Source organism: Danio aesculapii, chromosome 9 (genome assembly GCF_903798145.1).
Source record: "Danio aesculapii chromosome 9, fDanAes4.1, whole genome shotgun sequence".
Classification (NCBI taxonomy): Eukaryota; Metazoa; Chordata; class Actinopteri; order Cypriniformes; family Danionidae; genus Danio; species Danio aesculapii.
Genome location: NC_079443.1, coordinates 52,168,471 through 52,186,511, shown reverse-complemented (window position 1 = coordinate 52,186,511; position 18,041 = coordinate 52,168,471). Strand labels below are relative to the sequence as shown.

Here is an 18,041-nt window from a genome sequence, read left to right as displayed (position 1 = left end):
CAGTATATAGGAGTAAACCAGCAGTATATAGGAGTATAACAGCAGTAAACAGCAGTATATAGGAGTATAACAGCAGTAAACAGCAGTATATAGGAGTATAACTGCAGTAAACAGCAGTATATAGGAGTATAACAGCAGTAAACAGCAGTATATAGGAGTATAACAGCAGTAAACAGCAGTATATAGGAGTAAAACAGCAGTAAACAGCAGTATATGGGAGTATAACAGCAGTAAACAGCAGTATATAGGAGTATAACAGCAGTAAACAGCAGTATATGGGAGTATAACAGCAGTAAACAGCAGTATATAGGAGTATAACTGCAGGAAACAGCAGTATATAGGAGTATAACAGCAGTAAACAGCAGTATATAGGAGTATAACAGCAGTAAACAGCAGTATATAGGAGTATAACAGCAGTAAACAGCAGTATATGGGAGTATAACAGCAGTAAACAGCAGTATATAGGAGTATAACAGCAGTAAACAGCAGTATATGGGAGTATAACAGCAGTAAACAGCAGTATATAGGAGTATAACTGCAGGAAACAGCAGTATATAGGAGTATAACAGCAGTAAACAGCAGTATATGGGAGTATAACAGCAGTAAACAGCAGTATATAGGAGTATAACAGCAGTAAACAGCAGTATATAGGAGTATAACAGCAGTAAACAGCAGTATATGGGAATATAACAGCAGTAAACAGCAGTATATAGGAGTATAACTGCAGCAAACAGCAGTATATAGGAGTATAACAGCAGTAAACAGCAGTATATAGGAGTATAACAGCAGTAAACAGCAGTATATGCGAGTATAACAGCAGTAAACAACAGTATATAGGAGTATAACAGCAGTAAACAGCAGTATATGGGAGTATAACAGCAGTATATAGGAGTATAACAGCAGTAAACAGCAGTATATAGGAGTATAACTGCAGGAAACAGCAGTATATAGGAGTATAACAGCAGTAAACAGCAGTATATAGGAGTATAACAGCAGTAAACAGCAGTATATAGGAGTATAACAGCAGTAAACAGCAGTATATAGGAGTATAACAGCAGTAAACAGCAGTATATGGGAGTATAACAGCAGTAAACAGCAGTATATAGGAGTATAACTGCAGGAAACAGCAGTAAATAGGAATATAACAGCAGTAAACAGCAGTATATAGGAGTATAACAGCAGTAAACAGCAGTATATAGGAGTATAACAGCAGTAAACAGCAGTATATGGGAATATAACAGCAGTAAACAGCAGTATATGGGAGTATAACAGCAGTAAACAGCAGTATATAGGAGTATAACAGCAGTAAACAGCAGTATATGGGAGTATAACAGCAGTAAACAGCAGTATATGGGAGTATAACAGCAGTAAACAGCAGTATATAGGAGTATAACAGCAGTAAACAGCAGTATATGGGAGTATAACAGCAGTAAACAGCAGTATATAGGAGTATAACTGCAGGAAACAGCAGTATATAGGAGTATAACAGCAGTAAACAGCAGTATATAGGAGTATATCAGCAGTAAACAGCAGTATATAGGAGTATAACAGCAGTAAACAGCAGTATATAGGAGTATAACAGCAGTAAACAGCAGTATATAGGAGTATAACAGCAGTATATAGGAGTATAACAGCAGTAAACAGCAGTATATAGGAGTATAACAGCAGTAAACAGCGGTAGTAAAAGCTCAGAGGTAAAGGGGTGCAGTACCATTTAGACACTTAAAAACAAATAAAAGTAACTTAAAATGGATCCTGAAATGCACAGGCAGCCAGTGAAGAGGAGATAAAATCAGGGTGATGCGCTCGTATTTGCGTGTGCCAGTTAAAAGACGTGCAGCTGCATTTTGAAGTTGCAGTGGAGAAATAGAAGACCGACTCACCCCAAAATAAAGGGCATTGCAGCAAGCAGGAGGTACTAAAAGCATGGATTACTGTTTCAAAGTGCTTGTGTGAGAAAACAAGCTTAATTTTGGCCAGTTACTCAAGTGAAAGAAGCTAGAGCGAACAACAGACTATGTTTATATACCACCAAGCCTTTACACAACTGCTTTCTGCTTTTGATGGTAATGATTTCGCCTTTTGTGAAGCTGCTTTGGAAAGATAATTATTATAAAGAAGCTCTACAATTAAACTGAACTTCAGGATGGTCAAAAACACTACAGTATTGACTAGTTAAACTGGGCCCAGTGTCCATGATCTCGTCTATAGAGCCCCACAAGATTTTCACTGGTCTTCCATCAGAAATGTAAAAGCGTTCGATGCTTTATAAACATAAGTTCTTCTTATCATATCCTGTTTTCAAAAGCACAGAGAAATGTCAAGAAGGTGCGATAAAATGCAGATGATGTGATAGTTGGAGAGTTGCGAGACATCCTCTTTAAAACGGCCACAGATGGACTGATCACACTCGCACACGGGAAGGTACCGCAGTCTCACACTTCTGGACCAACTATATACTGTGTATATATATATATATATATATATATATATATATATATATATATATATATATATATATATTTAATGCTTTCGAACTGACATTTGTATTATTTTACTTGCTTTATAGAGATGATAAAGATGATGATGATGATCATTTTGCTCATTATTGAGTCTGTTCTGGTCTCCTCGTATGCATTACACTCTACAGGTAAGACAATTTTTATTTGAGCACATTAATATTTATATTGATGAATCAACAGCAAAGAAAAAATGATTAGTTAAAAATAAAAGTATTTAAAAATTATATTTGGGTTGTTGACAAATGGAATCTGTTGCTGTTTTGTCAGTAAATCTGTCCAAAAAATTACTTAATTAATTAATAATAATAATAATATATATGGAGCAACACTCCATGCGCTATAGGTGAATTGGGTAAACTAAATTGACCGTAGTGTGGTGTGTGAATGTGAGAGTGTATGCGTGTTTCCCAGTACTGTGTTGGGCATCCGCTGCGTAAAACATTATGCTGGGAATAGTTGGGGGTTCATTCCGCTGTGGCGACCCCTGATGGATAAAAGGACTAATCCAAAGGAAAATGAATGAATGAAATGAAGCGTCTTATACCTGAATGACTTTAACATCATTATACAATTACAGGCATTACAAAAACGCATGCAAATGATAAATAATACAAACTCAACATTGCATATCCTGTGATGTGACTATTGCGAATGATCACATTGCGATATCGATGCTGAAATGATATATTGTGCAGCCCTAATTCATAATAATTACTATGTTAATATAAATATGTTAAAAATAAATCATATATATATATATATATATATATATATATATATTCAAATATATGTAATGTCACCGTAGTAATGTCACCCCCAACTGTAAATCTTTTCTGTACAGACAGGGATAATTCAGATGAGAAATTCTTTAACAGAAATCCGCTAAAGCTAATAAATCCCTGACATTTGAGTCACCTTGGTGATCTGTACAGTGCTTTCACACTAGCACTTTCGGTCGGCACCCGGGTTCGTTTGCCGTCAAAGTATGGTACATTTAGCTAGTGTGAACGTGTCTTCTGAACTCGGGTGCACACCCAGGAACCGCACCCGAGTCCGCCTGAAAGACGGTGGGACTGAGCCAGGGCAATCACAGTGATAATGTCTGCTTGTCTCCTCCAAAAACAGCTTCTGCAGATATCGTGTGATGTTCTGAACGTTTATAATATTTTTGCAGCAGATGAACGCGAGTCGCTTTCTGTATGTCCAAAACTAAAAGATTCAGTAAAAGCAGAAAGACGTCGATGTGCGGACGTCTTTTGCATTTTGGCAATTTGCTTTCAGCCGTCACCAAGCGGCAACCTCCCTCTCTCCCCCGAGAAGCCAACACGAAAGTGACTAAAACTGCAATTCATCAAAATTCCTCTAGTCCTGGCTCCATAATAGAGCAAATTGCAATTGAGCCCTCTGTTAGAATGGCCAACTTTACAGCAGAAAAAAAGGTGTTTACAGCCTGGTACAAAGAACGATTTTGGTTCATATAGCTATTATTACCCTCCATGACAACTGTGAGGGGGGTGAATTTTTTTATAACTCATCCATTTTCTTTATATTAGGTTATATTAAGTTTGCATAATTAAGGGCGTGGCCACTTGAGTGACAGCTAGGTCTCGCTGGTCGCCGTCACTTCACCTCAGCTGAATCCGGCAGATTAGCCACTGATCTCAGCATATTCATCGTATTTTTGTTCTGTTTTATGTGGCTTTACACAGTCAGCTGCCTTTTGGACTTATTTCTTACAATTATCAGATGATATGGGATGCTGTGTGCATGTAATTGTGCTCACAAACCATTCATGTGGCCTCCGTTTCCCATGTGAGTAAAGTTATATACTTGTATACCATCTCTATAAATGTATTTGTTTTATTTAAGATCATTTATCATTAATATTTTTCTTTAGAGCTGTAAAGCACTCCAGAATGTGACAGATTGATTAGCTGTAGGCTCTAGAACAGTCATCTGAAGCGTTATCATACAGTGTTATGCTGGAGTTCATCAATAGTCTTGCATTTACTAACACACACTATATTTGAAGTGTTTGGTAGTATTTCGCGTTTTCCTCCTGTAGAAAAGCATCATAAGAACAATGTTTAGTGGCTCAATGTGTTACTACAGTGTTTTTGAAAGTCTAAACACTTTATTGATATAGTGTAAAGCCAAACATATGTGGTCAGAACACAAACGAGTCGCAGGTAATAGAGTATTAAGCGTTTCTCCCAAAGTAAAGTCTGTCTGCCAGGTCTAAGCAAAGTGCCAGCAGGTGTCTGTAGCTCCGCTCACTCTCCGCCTCTTTGCCCTTGTTTGGTATCCCGCCGTGGGTCGATGACGCGCGAACAAAATGGCGACGGTTGGCCGCGCCTACTTTTAGCTTCATTTGCGCTCTTCAGAAACCTATGGGTGATGTCACGGATACTACGTCCAAATATTTTACAGTCTATGGCCGTCACCTAGCAACAGCCGTAAACAAAACAGCAGCTCGATGACACAAGTGTACCGGGGTTCAGAAGGAAAAAAGACAGTGTGAACATAAACAAACCAAGAAGGTGGCAAGGGGGACAACTGAACCTGTGTACGGTCCAGGCAACTGAACCAAGTGTGAAAGCACCCTTAAGGCCTGTGCACAATGAGACGTTTTTTGCTCGCGTTTTCCGTCGACGTTTAACACCTCGTTACTAAACAAAGTGCATCAAACAGCAGGCGTCATTTTTAAAGAAACGCCTCATGCTCGTTTTTTTGTTTGTTTTGACGCACCGCGTCAAAAACCTTCTCCACCAATCAGATTGGCACTTTTGTTCACGTGCACGGAGCTGCTGAAGTTACAGTAAACAGCTCTTGGAGGCGCTCAAGAGCAAAACTATCAATGTAAGCGCACATCCCTGCTGAAAAATCCAGCTTAAACCAGCCTGGGGGTGATTGAAATGTCGTGTTGGAGAGGGAGATCACAAGCGTTTGTACACTGTTCTAAGCGGATGTAATATCCCTACTGAAAAATCCAGCTTAAACCAGCCTAGGCTGGTTGGCTGGTTTTAGCTGGTTGACCAGCCTGGTTTTAGAGGGGTTTTGGCCATTTCCAGCCTAGTCTTAGCTGGTCAGGTTGGAAAATGACCAGCTAAATCCAGCTAAAACCAGCTTGACCAGCCTGGTTTAAGATGGACATAGCTGGTTTTGGCTGGGCTCCCAGCCTGACTAGGTGGTCAAGCTGGTTTTAGCTGGTCATTTTCCAGCCTGACCAGCTAAGACCAGGCTGGAAAAGGCTGGAAACCAGCCTGGAAATGGCCAAAACCCCTCTAAAACCAGGCTGGTCGACCAGCTAAAACCAGCCAACCAGCCTAGGCTGGTTTAAGCTGGATTTTTCAGTATCCGCTTAGAACAGTGTACAAACGCTTGTGATCTCCCTCTCCAACACGACATCTCAATCACCCCCCCTTACGACAGGTTATTATAGTCTACTGATTGTTGGGCGGCAGTTTTTGGTTTTCAGCGGTCTTTCGACAGTTTTTTGAGGCTGGAATCAGTCAGCTAAATCTGGCAACACTGGCCATTTTCATACTCGCTCTCCGCTATTCAGTTTGCGCGCACCTTCCCCCCCTGCTCTTCACTTTGCGCGCACCCACGGATAAAATCTCCCAGATTTCATGATCTGAATATTGGCAGGTATGCCCTAAAACTCCCGCTCAAATGAGCCATGGTGTTCTCTCAGTACAATGACAGCGCGCATTTCATTTACAAGCAAGAGAGGGTTTAGGTCAGGCATGGGCAAACTCGATCCTGGAGGGCTGGTGTCCCTGCAGAGTTTTGCTCCAACACTAATCAAACACACCTGAACACCCTAATTTGTGTCTTCAAGATCACTAGAAAGCTACAAGCAGGTGTGTTTGATTAGAGTTGGAGCAAAACTATGCAGGGACACCAGCCCTCCAGGATCGAGTTTGCCCATCCCTGGTTAAGGTGATTAGGACTTGAGGTGAAGTGGTTGCTCCCACGTGTGGACTGTCCAGTGCTATTTTTAAACTTGATCTATTTTCAGTGGGTAGTGCTGTCACCTCACAGCAAGAAGGTCGCTAATTCGAGCCTCGGCTGGGTCAGTTAGCATTTCTGTGTGGAGTTTGCATGTTCTCCCCATGTTGGCGTGGGTGTTTTCTCTGGGTGCTCTGGTTTCCCAAGTCCAAAGACATGCGCTATAAGTGAATTGATTAACTAAATTGGCCATATTGTATATGTGAGTGTGTGTGAATGAGAATGTATGGGTGTTTCCCAGTGATGAGTTGCAGCTGGAAGGCCATCTGCTGCGTAAAACATAAGTTGGTGGTTCATTCCGCTGTGGCAACCCCTGATTGATAAAGGAACTAAGCCGAAATGGAATGAATGAATGAATTAAATAAACAGTTATAAAATTGTCTGTTTATTTATACATATAGAAGTCATTTTAAATGCATTGATTTATTGCTTTATTTGTCCATTAATTGTCCATTTAAATTGTAATTTATTTACACATTTTAATGCCTCAATTAATAAATTAATAATTTGATTCTTCATTTTATTTCTAACCGGCACTCCTGCTCCTCCATAAATAGGAAAATAAACAAACAAACAAATAAATAAATAGTTTTTTGGGGGGGGAACAGTATAGACTTGTCACTGTCACTGCTTGTTTATTAAAGATTTTAATTGTCTATTTATTGTTTATTAGTTGGCTGTGAGCAGCAGGATGGCCCATTCACACTGAACGTGAGAGCTGGAGAATCTCTGCGTTTGCCGTATCACTATGATGAATTCAACAACTCTTACACATGGTTTAGAAATCTGAGCAGAACGATGAAGCTGGAGCAGATTGGCACTGAGGAGAGCCAGCGGGTGCATCACAATAAATCTACTCTATACATCCTCCATCTTACACTCAACGACACGGGAACATACATCACACACTGGTAAACACACACACACCGGGGGATCCATCCCCCTCACTTTTAGAGACAGACCATTTAGAAACAGGTGATTAATAATTATATGAACGTGTGATCTCATACAGCCGCCCCCCTCCCCCACTTTTAAAATGTCCGCTACGCCCTTGTATACACACATACGCAATTATACACACGCACACATATATACACACATTCACAATTATACACACACGCTCTTACATACTAACACTCATTTACTCTAACTTAAGCTCTAACATGTTTCTATCATGATTTAGCATGGTTTATAGTACGCTTCAAACATGATTGAGCATGTTACTGGCAAACATGCTGTACTGGTTTGTTAGCATACTGATTAATTTATGACCAGTTACTAGTTATTAGCATCTTGACAAGCATTCTGACCAAAATTAGCATGTTACTAGCATGAATGTGCGTATTGCTAGCAAGAATTAGTAAGATATGACATGAATTGTGTTGTTAGCATGTTTAAAACACAAAATACATTTAACACATTGCTAATGTAGAATCAATACTTCAGCAGAGTTACCATGTTGGATGTAGAATTAGCAAGGTGTTGACATGCTTCCAGAAAGAATTTGACTGTTGCTAGCAAGGATTATCATGCTTTTTCTAACTATAAACATTAACGTTTTCTATCATGACATTTTGTCATTAACATGTTTCTTGCATGAATTAGCATGGTTTGTTGTACACTTCAAGCATTAATGCGCATGTTACTGGTGAGAAACATGTTAGCAAGAATTTGCCAGTTAGCATGTTTAATGCATAAATTAGCAACTTGACAAGCATTCTGACAAGAATTAGCATGTTACTAGCATGCATGTGCATGTTGCTAGCAAGAATTAGTAAGCTAGCATGTTTTTTTAACATGAAACATCCTGTTGGCATGTTTAAAACACAAACTAACAAGTTCTTTTAGAAATATTTAGCCTGTTTAAAGCATGACATGAACACATTTCCAAACAGGAAATTTATCAGCTGAATATCACTTCAGCTGAATTAACATGTTGGATGTAGAATTAGCATGGTGTTGACATGCCTCCAGAATGAATTTGAATGTTTCTAGTAAGAATTAACATGTTTTTCTAACTATATCAATGTTAACATTTTCTATCATGACATTTTGTCATTAACATGTCTATAGCATGAATTAGCATGGTTCTAGCATGAATGAAAATGGTTTTAGCAAGTATGAATGAGCTTGTTACTGACAAATTGAATGTTGTTAGCAAGAATTTGCCGGTTAGCATGTTTAATGCTAAATTACCATATTGACAAGCATTCTGACAAGAATTAGCATGATGTTACTAGCATGAATGTGCATGTTGCTTACAAGAATTAGTAAGCTAGCATGTTTAAACATGAATCATGTTGTTAGCGTGTTTAAAACATGACAGCAATAGTTATTAGCAAGAATTAGCATTTTGTCTAACATGTATTACATTTAACACATTTCTAAACATGAAATTTATATTTCAGCATGAATTACCATGTTGGATGCAGAATTAGCATGGTGTTGACATGTTTCAAGAATGAATTCGAATGCTGATAGCAAGGATTAGCATGTTTTTCTAACGTTATGAATGTTAACATTTTCTAGCATGAATTTTTATTTACCTAGCATGTTTTTTGCGTGAATTATTGTAGTTCTACCATGAATTAGTATAGTTTGCAGTATGCTTTAAGCATGAATGAGCATGTTACAGACGACCAATTGCATGTTGTTAGCAAAAATTTGCCAAGCATTTTGACAATGAATAGCATGTTACTAGTAGGAATGTGCATGTTGCTAGACAGAATTAGTAAGCTAGTAGCTATGTTTTTTAACATGAATCATTTTGTTAGCATGTTTAAAACTAAAATAACAAGTTTTTAGCAATATTTAGCATGTTTTCTAACATTTTTACATTTAACACACAAACATAAAATGTATATTTTAGCATGTTGGATGTAGAATTACCATGGTGTTGACATGTTTTATGAATTAATTTAAATGTTGCTAGCAATAATTTGCATGTTTTCCTAACTAGATCAATCTGATCATTTTCTATCATTCATTTTTATTTACTAGTATGTTTCTAGCATAAATTAGCATGGTTCAAGCATGAATTAAAATGCTATTTAGCAAGCTTCAAGCATGAATGAGTAACAAGCATGTTACTGACAAATTAAATGTTGTTAGCAAGAATTTGCCAGTTGACAAGCATTCTGACAAGAATTAGCATGTTAAAAGCATGAATGTGCACATTGATAGTAAGAATTAGTCAGCTAGAATGTTTTTAACATGAACCATGTTGTTAGCATGCTTGGAACATGACATAGCAATAGTTTTTAACAAAAATTTGCATGCTAATAATAGCAATTAATTTAACATTTCGAAACATAACATTTATTTCAGCATGAATTACCAAGTTGGATGTCAAATTAGCAAGGTGTTAACATGTTTCAAGAATGAATTTGAATGTTGATAGCAAGGATTAGCATGTTTAAAACTAAAATAACTAGTTTTTAACAATATTTAGCATGTTTTCTAACTACAGTTAACACATTTACGAACATAAATTGTATGTTTTTAGCATGTTGGATGTAGAATTAGCATGGTGTTGACATGTTTTAAGAATAAATTTGAATGTTGCTAGCACTGATTAGCATATTTCTCTAACTATATTAATCTAAACATTTTCTATCATGAATTTTTGTTTAATTAGTATGTTTCTAGCATGAATTACCGTAGTTCTAGCATGAATTAAAATGGTATTTAGCAAACTTCAAGTATGAATGAGCATGTTACTGACAAACTAAATGTTGTTAGCAAGTTTAAAACATGGCACAGCGATAGTTTTTAACAAGAATTAGCATGTTTTCTAACATAAAATACATATAACTTTTTCTAATGTAAAATTAACATGTATTAATAAATAAATTAATCAATTTCAACATGAATAAGCCCATTGATTGTAGAGTTAGCTTTTTCAGGAATAAATTTGAATGATGGTCACAAGAATTAACATGTTTTTCTAACTGTATCGATGATAAAAAAAAAATTGCAGCATGCATTTTTATTTAACTAACATGTTTCTAGCATGAATTAGCATGGTTTGTAGTACACTTCAAGCATGAACGAGCAAGTTACTGGCGAGTTGTTAGCAACAATATGTCAGTTTGCATGTTTAATGTATAAATTATCATATTGACAAGTATTCTATACGAGTTAGCATGTTGCTAACATTACTAACATTAATAATTCAGCATGAATTACCATGTTGAATGTCGAATTAGCAAGGTGTTGACATGTTTCATGAATGAATCTGAATGTTGCTAGCAAGGATTAGCATGTTTTTCTAATGCTATCAATGATTTTTTTTCACTTACATATTTCTTGCCTGAATTAGCATGTCGCTGGCATGTTTCTAGCACAGGCATATGTTACTTGCAAGGTGTAAAAAAAAAAACATTGAAGAAACATCATTTATTTGAAGAAGAAGTCTTTTAAACGTGTGTTTACTGACTCTTCAGATGAACTCACCTGTGCTGAACAGAAGTGTGTGTTGTTGCTGCAGGAGGCATGCAGAGAACGTGTGTTATGAGATCGAAACAGACATTGTGGTTTATGAGAATTTCAGCAGAGATCTCCTGTACGGAGAGACGTCGAATTCAGAAATGATCTGTCCCATCTGTGAGAATCAGCCGGGCTCCTTCATCTGGTATAAGGTAAGCTAAACCGCACACCACTACATGTTTGGGTAACACTTTACAATAAGGTTGTATTAGTTAATGTATTTACTAACATGAAGAATCAATGAACAATACATTTATTCATTTTCGTTTCGGCCTAGTCCCTTTATTAATTCGGGGTCGCCACAGCGGAATGAACCGCCAACTTATCCAACATATGTTTTACGCAGCGGATGTTCTTCCAGTTGCAACCCATCTCCAGGAAACATCAATACACGCTCATACACAGCCTACCCAATTCACCTGTACCGCATGTCTTTGGACTGTGGGGGTAACCGGAGCACCCGGAGGAAACCGACGCGAACGCAGGGAGAACATGCAAACTCCACACAGAAACGCCAACTGACCCAGCCGAGGCTCGAACCAGCGACCTTTTTGCTGTGAGGCGACAGCACTGTATACTGCGCCTCTGCATTGCCTGAACAATACATGTATTACAGTATTCATTCATGTTTGTTAATGAAAATAAAATCATTCAGTGTAAGTTCATGTTAACTCACAGAGCATTAACTAATGCTAACAAGCATGAATTTGGATTTTAATAATGAATGAAATGTTGAACTATGATTAATAAATGCTGTGTATGCAGGGCCGGCCCTGTACATTTGGGGGCCCTAAGCAGAATAGTTTTAGGGCCCTGCCTTGCTTTAAATAGCGGAGTATTGCAATTGAAAACCGGCCCACAGTGATTTTATTGCTTATTAAATACAATCAATGAAACAGAAAAGTAAAGCCTGATTTCTTCTACCTAATAACTCTCTGAATGATTTGGACATTTTAAAACAGCACTGTTTCTGTCAAGCAGCTTTAAAAATGAAGAGTTAAATCTTTAATAAAGGGAGCAGTGATTTCTACTTTGCATCCTTCTGGAGTGTTTAAAACACACTGTATAATATTAACTTGGCAAACAGATTGAAGATTCTATAAAAGATTCTAGGTTGAGTTTTTTTAATTATTAATTCCAAAAGCAAAAACCCTGCAATGAAACGACAGTGAACAATAATTAGCCAAAAGTGAAAATGCATTACTTATTAATAAAATCTACATTCTGAACATGTTAAAAACTCAAGAAAACAACAACAAAACAATTAACATTAATTCAAAAATTAATGCATAAATATTAAAATCAATAAGCAAATAATATAAAGTAAATATAAAAAATATTAATATATATCATATAAGACAAAGGGAAGCAAGAAATACTGGGTTAATGTTAAAACCCAAACACAATATTATCAGTCTATATTATTCAGTCCCCTTTCACTGCTCCTTACATTTAAGATGCAGGGTCCAGAGCTTATATTGATTAATTCAATTAGATCATAACTTTTATAAACATGTCCCAGGAAAAATATTACCAGTGTGCAAAATATGTCAGTGAAAGACACTTCAGTACTCTTACATTTCAGTAAAATGTGTTTACAGGGTCTGTGAAACCAGGAAAAATCTAAATATTTTATTGAAGTAGACTGAGTTGATTAATCTGTAATTGTCTATTATTGTTTTTGCCGACCTTCTCATATTTATCGTAGTTGCCGACCTTTTCATCATTGAGGCTTGAGGGTTTTTGGACACCAGAAAAATAGACTTTATTCTCCATAATAAAGCAGAGAAAGTGCAGAGCAGACCTCAGAGCATTCTGAAGTCTCTCCTGCACAATTTTCCCAGTGTCTGTGTTTTTCACAATCTTTATACAGTTTCTGTGCCACACCCCCAGGTGGTCTTGTTTTAACTTCTGACCATCCTTGGATAAGTTTTTACTCAAAGTGGTCCTGTTATTCTTGGCTCTCTGCCAGCTTGCTAAGGTCACCAGAGATGTCACAGGTCTATGTCAACAACTGTTTTGACACCAGAGCGCAGATGCAAAATTCAATTCAATTCAATTCACCTTTATTTGTATAGTGCTTATACAATGTAGATTGTGTCAAAGCAGCTTCACATAAAAGGTCACAGTAAATAGGAACAGTGTAGTTCAGTTTGTAGTGTTTAAGTTCAGTTCAGTTAAGCTCAGTTCAGTGTGGTTTAATAATCACTACTGAGAGTCCAAATACTGAAGAGCAAATCCAATGATGCGCAGCTCTACAGATCCTGAACCATGCAAGCCAGTGGCGACAGCGGAGAGGGAAAAACTTCACTAAATGGCGAAAGTGAAGAAAAAAACCTTGAGAGAAACCAGGCTCAGTTGGGCACGACCATTTTAATTTCTCCGCTGGCCAAACGTCTTGTGCAGAGCTGCAGTCTCAGCGGCGGAGGCTGGAAGCTGGCCTCAGCGAAGACTCGTCTGTCTCTGGAGCGTCACAGGAGTCAGTCTCATGTTCCACTCCTCCATGACCACCACAGTAGCTGCTCAGGATACGGCCTGGTCCAGGATATGGAAACCTTGGGATCATCTCATCATTGGTCTTGGATCGAATCAGTGACTCTGCATAGTCTAAGAGCCTCGGGAAGAGTATCCCCAGGTGGAAAGAACTAAGTGTTTACATACATTGTCATCATAGCATAATATCTTCATAATATGTTACTCACTCTAGCTTCTGACACATATCTTCTATAAGTATTTAAGATATATATACTCAGTGCTTTACATATTCAGTTATTTTACATGGTCAGTCATTCATCAGCATAGCCTTCTCATAGTGTTGTTTCTGTGCAGGTTTCCCATAGCTGGCTTCAGCACCTTTGTGGGCTCGTTTTACACATACCCAACTCAGCCTGGCTCGTGTTTACTGCATACTTTTTGAAAATCAGAGAATAAAGAATATCTTCTTCACTATTTTCAGTAAATGTGCTACTAGATTATGATTTTATTATATTAGATAGATTTATGATATAATTTTTCTGAAGAAGAACGTTAGTTTTGTTTTATTTTCGCGGTTCAATTTCCGTGTAAAATAAATCATTTTATTGTTAATGTGCAGTGAAACCGATGAATCCATGTTGAGGACCAGGGCCGTGCGCAGGGGGGTGGCCCAGTGGCTAGAGCCACTGCCCCTTTGCCCTCATTGGCTGAGGTCTCCCTTGCTCAATCGACCCCTATCCCCCCCCCCCCCCCCCCCCCCCCCCCCCACTCTTCACTTTGCGATCGGCAAACATCCTCGAATCCCCCCCCCAAACCCCCCCACCCCTTCACCTTGCGATCGCAAACATCCTCGAACCCTATATTAAATTAGAAAACAGTGGGCGTGGCTTGTTTGTTTTACTGTGAGCTGATTGGATGTAGTAGAGTAAACATTTCATTCAGAAAGATGGGAAAAAGGGTTTGGGGAGAATTGTTCTCCTCCTCCTCACCATTTCTGTTTGGGGGGGGTTAAGTATGTTAGCCACGCCCAATACCTCAGACTGGCCTAATCTGAGAATTTAACTGAAAACAAACAGGAAGTGCATTTTCAGATTTCAATTAAAGATTACAAGGGCAAACACTTATATTTTTTCTTAATGACATGCACTGATGAATTGTTCAGCACTAAACTAGCAATGTGAGCTAACAAAGTCAATATGATTAGTTTTAATTTCATGTGTACTTTAACATTATTTGATTGATTTTTAAAAATATATATATATTATTGTTTTTCTCTGTCAGGATTTCACTCTTATTCCAAACCAGTCGAAACGTTCTGTACGTATTCGCAATTCTTCAAAAGAAAGCCTGGGCATTTACACCTGCGTCTGCACCTGGGACCATCATGGGATCAAATACAACACCTCTGGATCTCGAGAACTGGTCATTAAAGGTATCTTATATTTAAAAAATACTACAATAATATTCATTCATTCCTTTTCCTTTAGCTTAGTTTCTTATTTATCAGGGGTCACCACTGCGTAATGAACCGCCAACTATTCCGACATATGTTTTAGCTCATGCCCTTTCAGCTGCAACCCAGTACTGGGAAACTCTATAGTAATAATATATAGTAAATACTAAAGTGTTTTATAACCATATAGTGAAGATCTTAAAGGTGCTGTATGTAAGTTTTTGACTCTTCTAAAGAACAAAAATTTGCAGATATTTCAGAAACATGCTCAGTGAACGTTCTTGTTTATCTGAAAAACAATGCTGAAGTCATATATTCTGCTTTGAAAATGTCTGTGCCAGAACGGCTGTCTTTGTTTTAGTTCTTTTAACTTGCCCAATGCCAGTGTAGCCAATTATATTTCAGCACCCCGGGTTGCCTAGTTGGAAAACAGCGAATTTCATTCAGTCAGTCGGGAACACTGTTGCCAACTATTTTCAATGAAAAGGCGCCAAGCTTTGTCCGAAAAGTCGCTAAAAGTCACTAGATTACATCATACGTCAATTTGCATATTACTGACGTCATCACGTTCTACCGTTTCTGTTTGTTTAACAGCCTATGGTAAACAAAGGGGTATTTATATTTGCACTACGCTTTATATATGCATGTCAATTTAACTAAATGTATTGCTGTTTGAATACAGTATGACGGTATAGATGTGTAGTGAATTTGCAGTAATCTCTCAGACGTAATAAACTCCGACAAGTTACGAAACTGTCACTAAAATATCTGTGATTGTGAACAAGAAAAGAATAAACGGTCAAATTAAATTGTTAAAATAAAGAAGATGCAGATCGGTTTGACTGCACAGTGAAAATACCTCACACTGCCGGTGCTAAATCATATGCCGTCGGTACACAGAGGGCTGATCTGCTTTCAGGCTGCAGGTGGGAGAGACTGCTGTACAAGGACTGTTCTGCCTGTCAGTGCTCTGAGGCAGGGGAAGGGGTCGACAGCATCACCCGCAGCTTGTTGAGAAGAGTAGGGACGGTACAGTATGGACAAATGACAGTCTATAAAAATCTCCAGTAACACACAAAAAAGTCGCTAGATTTGTTACTAGTCGCTTTTTTGAAAATTTGTCGCTAGGGGGAACAGAAAAGTCACTAAATATAGCAACAAAGTCACTAAGTTGGCAACACTGGTCAGGAAGGCTCTCAAAGTGTGCATCCGTGCCTGAAATGCGACCCCCGGTGATCAAAAGCAGACTCTGAAATGAGATGCAGATTTAGAGTTGCCCATGAGGTGGTTATTAATTAGCAAATAATATAAATATTACGAATTTAAACATTAGGTGGGCAGGTGACATGATGAGATTTGCAGTGATGAGCAATTTGAGTGTTTACACGAGACAAAACACAAACAGTGCTACAATACAGCCGGTTAAATGCACAGAATAGTGCACTCACTGCACTCCAGCGAAATGGTAAGGTTTATAATCTGATTAATACATATTAAAGCTCTTTAACATCATTAAATGTAGATGCTAAATCACTGTTATCTGTTGGCTTGCCCTGAGTCTCAGTTATGAAGTTCAATCTTAAATGGTTTATTTTATTTTCCAGATCTGAGGTGAACTATCTACTGCTGCGTTCAGCAGTATGGCAATAAATGTCATGTATAATGGCATTCAAACTCACATTATTAGCATTTAAGGCTGAATAAAGCACATGAGGTGTACCTGAGGTGATCATTGTCAGATTTCTGTTGTTCAGCTGCGAGAAATTGAAGCCGTTTTTTAATATATCAGTTCGAGGTGTTGCTTAGGACAAAAACTCCTTTTAATATAGAAAATATTCCTTCTGTTGTGTTGCTTTTATTTAGTACACGACTTAAATCAGCCTTCAGACTCAATAGTCGGGCTCGCTCCTGTAGGTGTCGTCCTATGGAACAAAATCAATGCCAAAAGTATTGAATTAAAAAGCTTGTTGAATAGCACAAACTGAAAAAAATAATACACCGTATTAACAAGTTCTTGCATTTTAATGACTTGGATTGCAGGGTTTGTATTTTTAGGTCCTGAAATTTAACATAGCTGTTTATTTAAGCTGTGAATAGATCAACTAAAAATATTTCAAACATGTTTTCGTACTTATAAATTCAATAATTCATTTTCAATTTCCAGGATTCACTTACAAAATATTCAATACCCTTTAAAAATACGATGTATAATATTCAAAAGGTAATTTTCAGTTCATTTTATTTCAGTTCAAATATTCGCTTCCATAAATTCAGTGGCTCAAATTCGACTGTTAAAATTCAACATTACATCCGGGAACTGCAGGAAAAGCAATAGATTGCAGGTTGAAGATCGCCAGCTGCTTTTCCACCAGCAGGTGGAGATGGAATAATTTAAGATTTTTTACCCAGTAAATAGACGAGAAAAAAGCTAATAAAGGCACAAAAGTAGCATTTAATATTAATATCAGTGTCTTGGACATTATAAGTAATAAAATGAGTATGAGTAAAATAAGTAAATGATCTTTTGTTCATTTATATTTGCCCTTATGTAACAGAAGCCAGTTGGTGATCGCGTAAACCTCACTCCTCAGCGACAGACGTTGTTCTGCAGTGCCATTCACAGACTCTTAAATGGGCAGGTGCTCATTTACGCTACGTGGTAGGGATATGACGGTCGCGGAAATTAGCTAAGTGGGGGTGGTGACGGTCGCGTGATTCTCGCTAAGTGTGTGTGTGTGTGTGTGGGGGGGGGGGGGGTTAATAGGTATGATTAATATAATAATGGAAACACTCTTGTGTTATCATGCTTGGCCAAATGTCACGACTTTCACTTTTCACATTCATATGCACAGGCCCAGATATCATCTGAAACTTCAGAGGTGTTCCCATCAAATATTGGCACAATTTGGCAGCCATCCAGCATCTCTCAACCAGTATTTGACGTGCGGTGCTGGCTCTGACCGTGACCAGCCACCAGAGCTCGCGCCCACTCTTTTGCCGCGTACAAGCCGCACAGGTATAAAAAACGCCAAATATTTCATTCATTCATCAATTCATTCATTCTCCTTAGGCTTAGTCTATATTTAGAG

At 37.9% G+C, this 18,041-nt stretch overlaps 1 protein-coding gene across 1 annotated transcript in view; it reads left to right on the top strand.

The window, feature by feature from the left end:
* The first annotated feature begins 2,571 nt into the window (after positions 1-2,571).
* The window catches only part of il1rl1 (interleukin 1 receptor-like 1), a 44,276-nt gene continuing 28,806 nt past the window's right edge, over positions 2,572-18,041 (top strand). Inside the window, exons 1-4 of the mRNA XM_056466089.1 lie at positions 2,572-2,650; positions 7,210-7,447; positions 11,026-11,176; positions 14,781-14,931. Coding sequence (XP_056322064.1) covers positions 2,572-2,650; positions 7,210-7,447; positions 11,026-11,176; positions 14,781-14,931 — 619 coding nt within the window. The remainder of the gene's footprint in view (positions 2,651-7,209; positions 7,448-11,025; positions 11,177-14,780; positions 14,932-18,041) is intronic.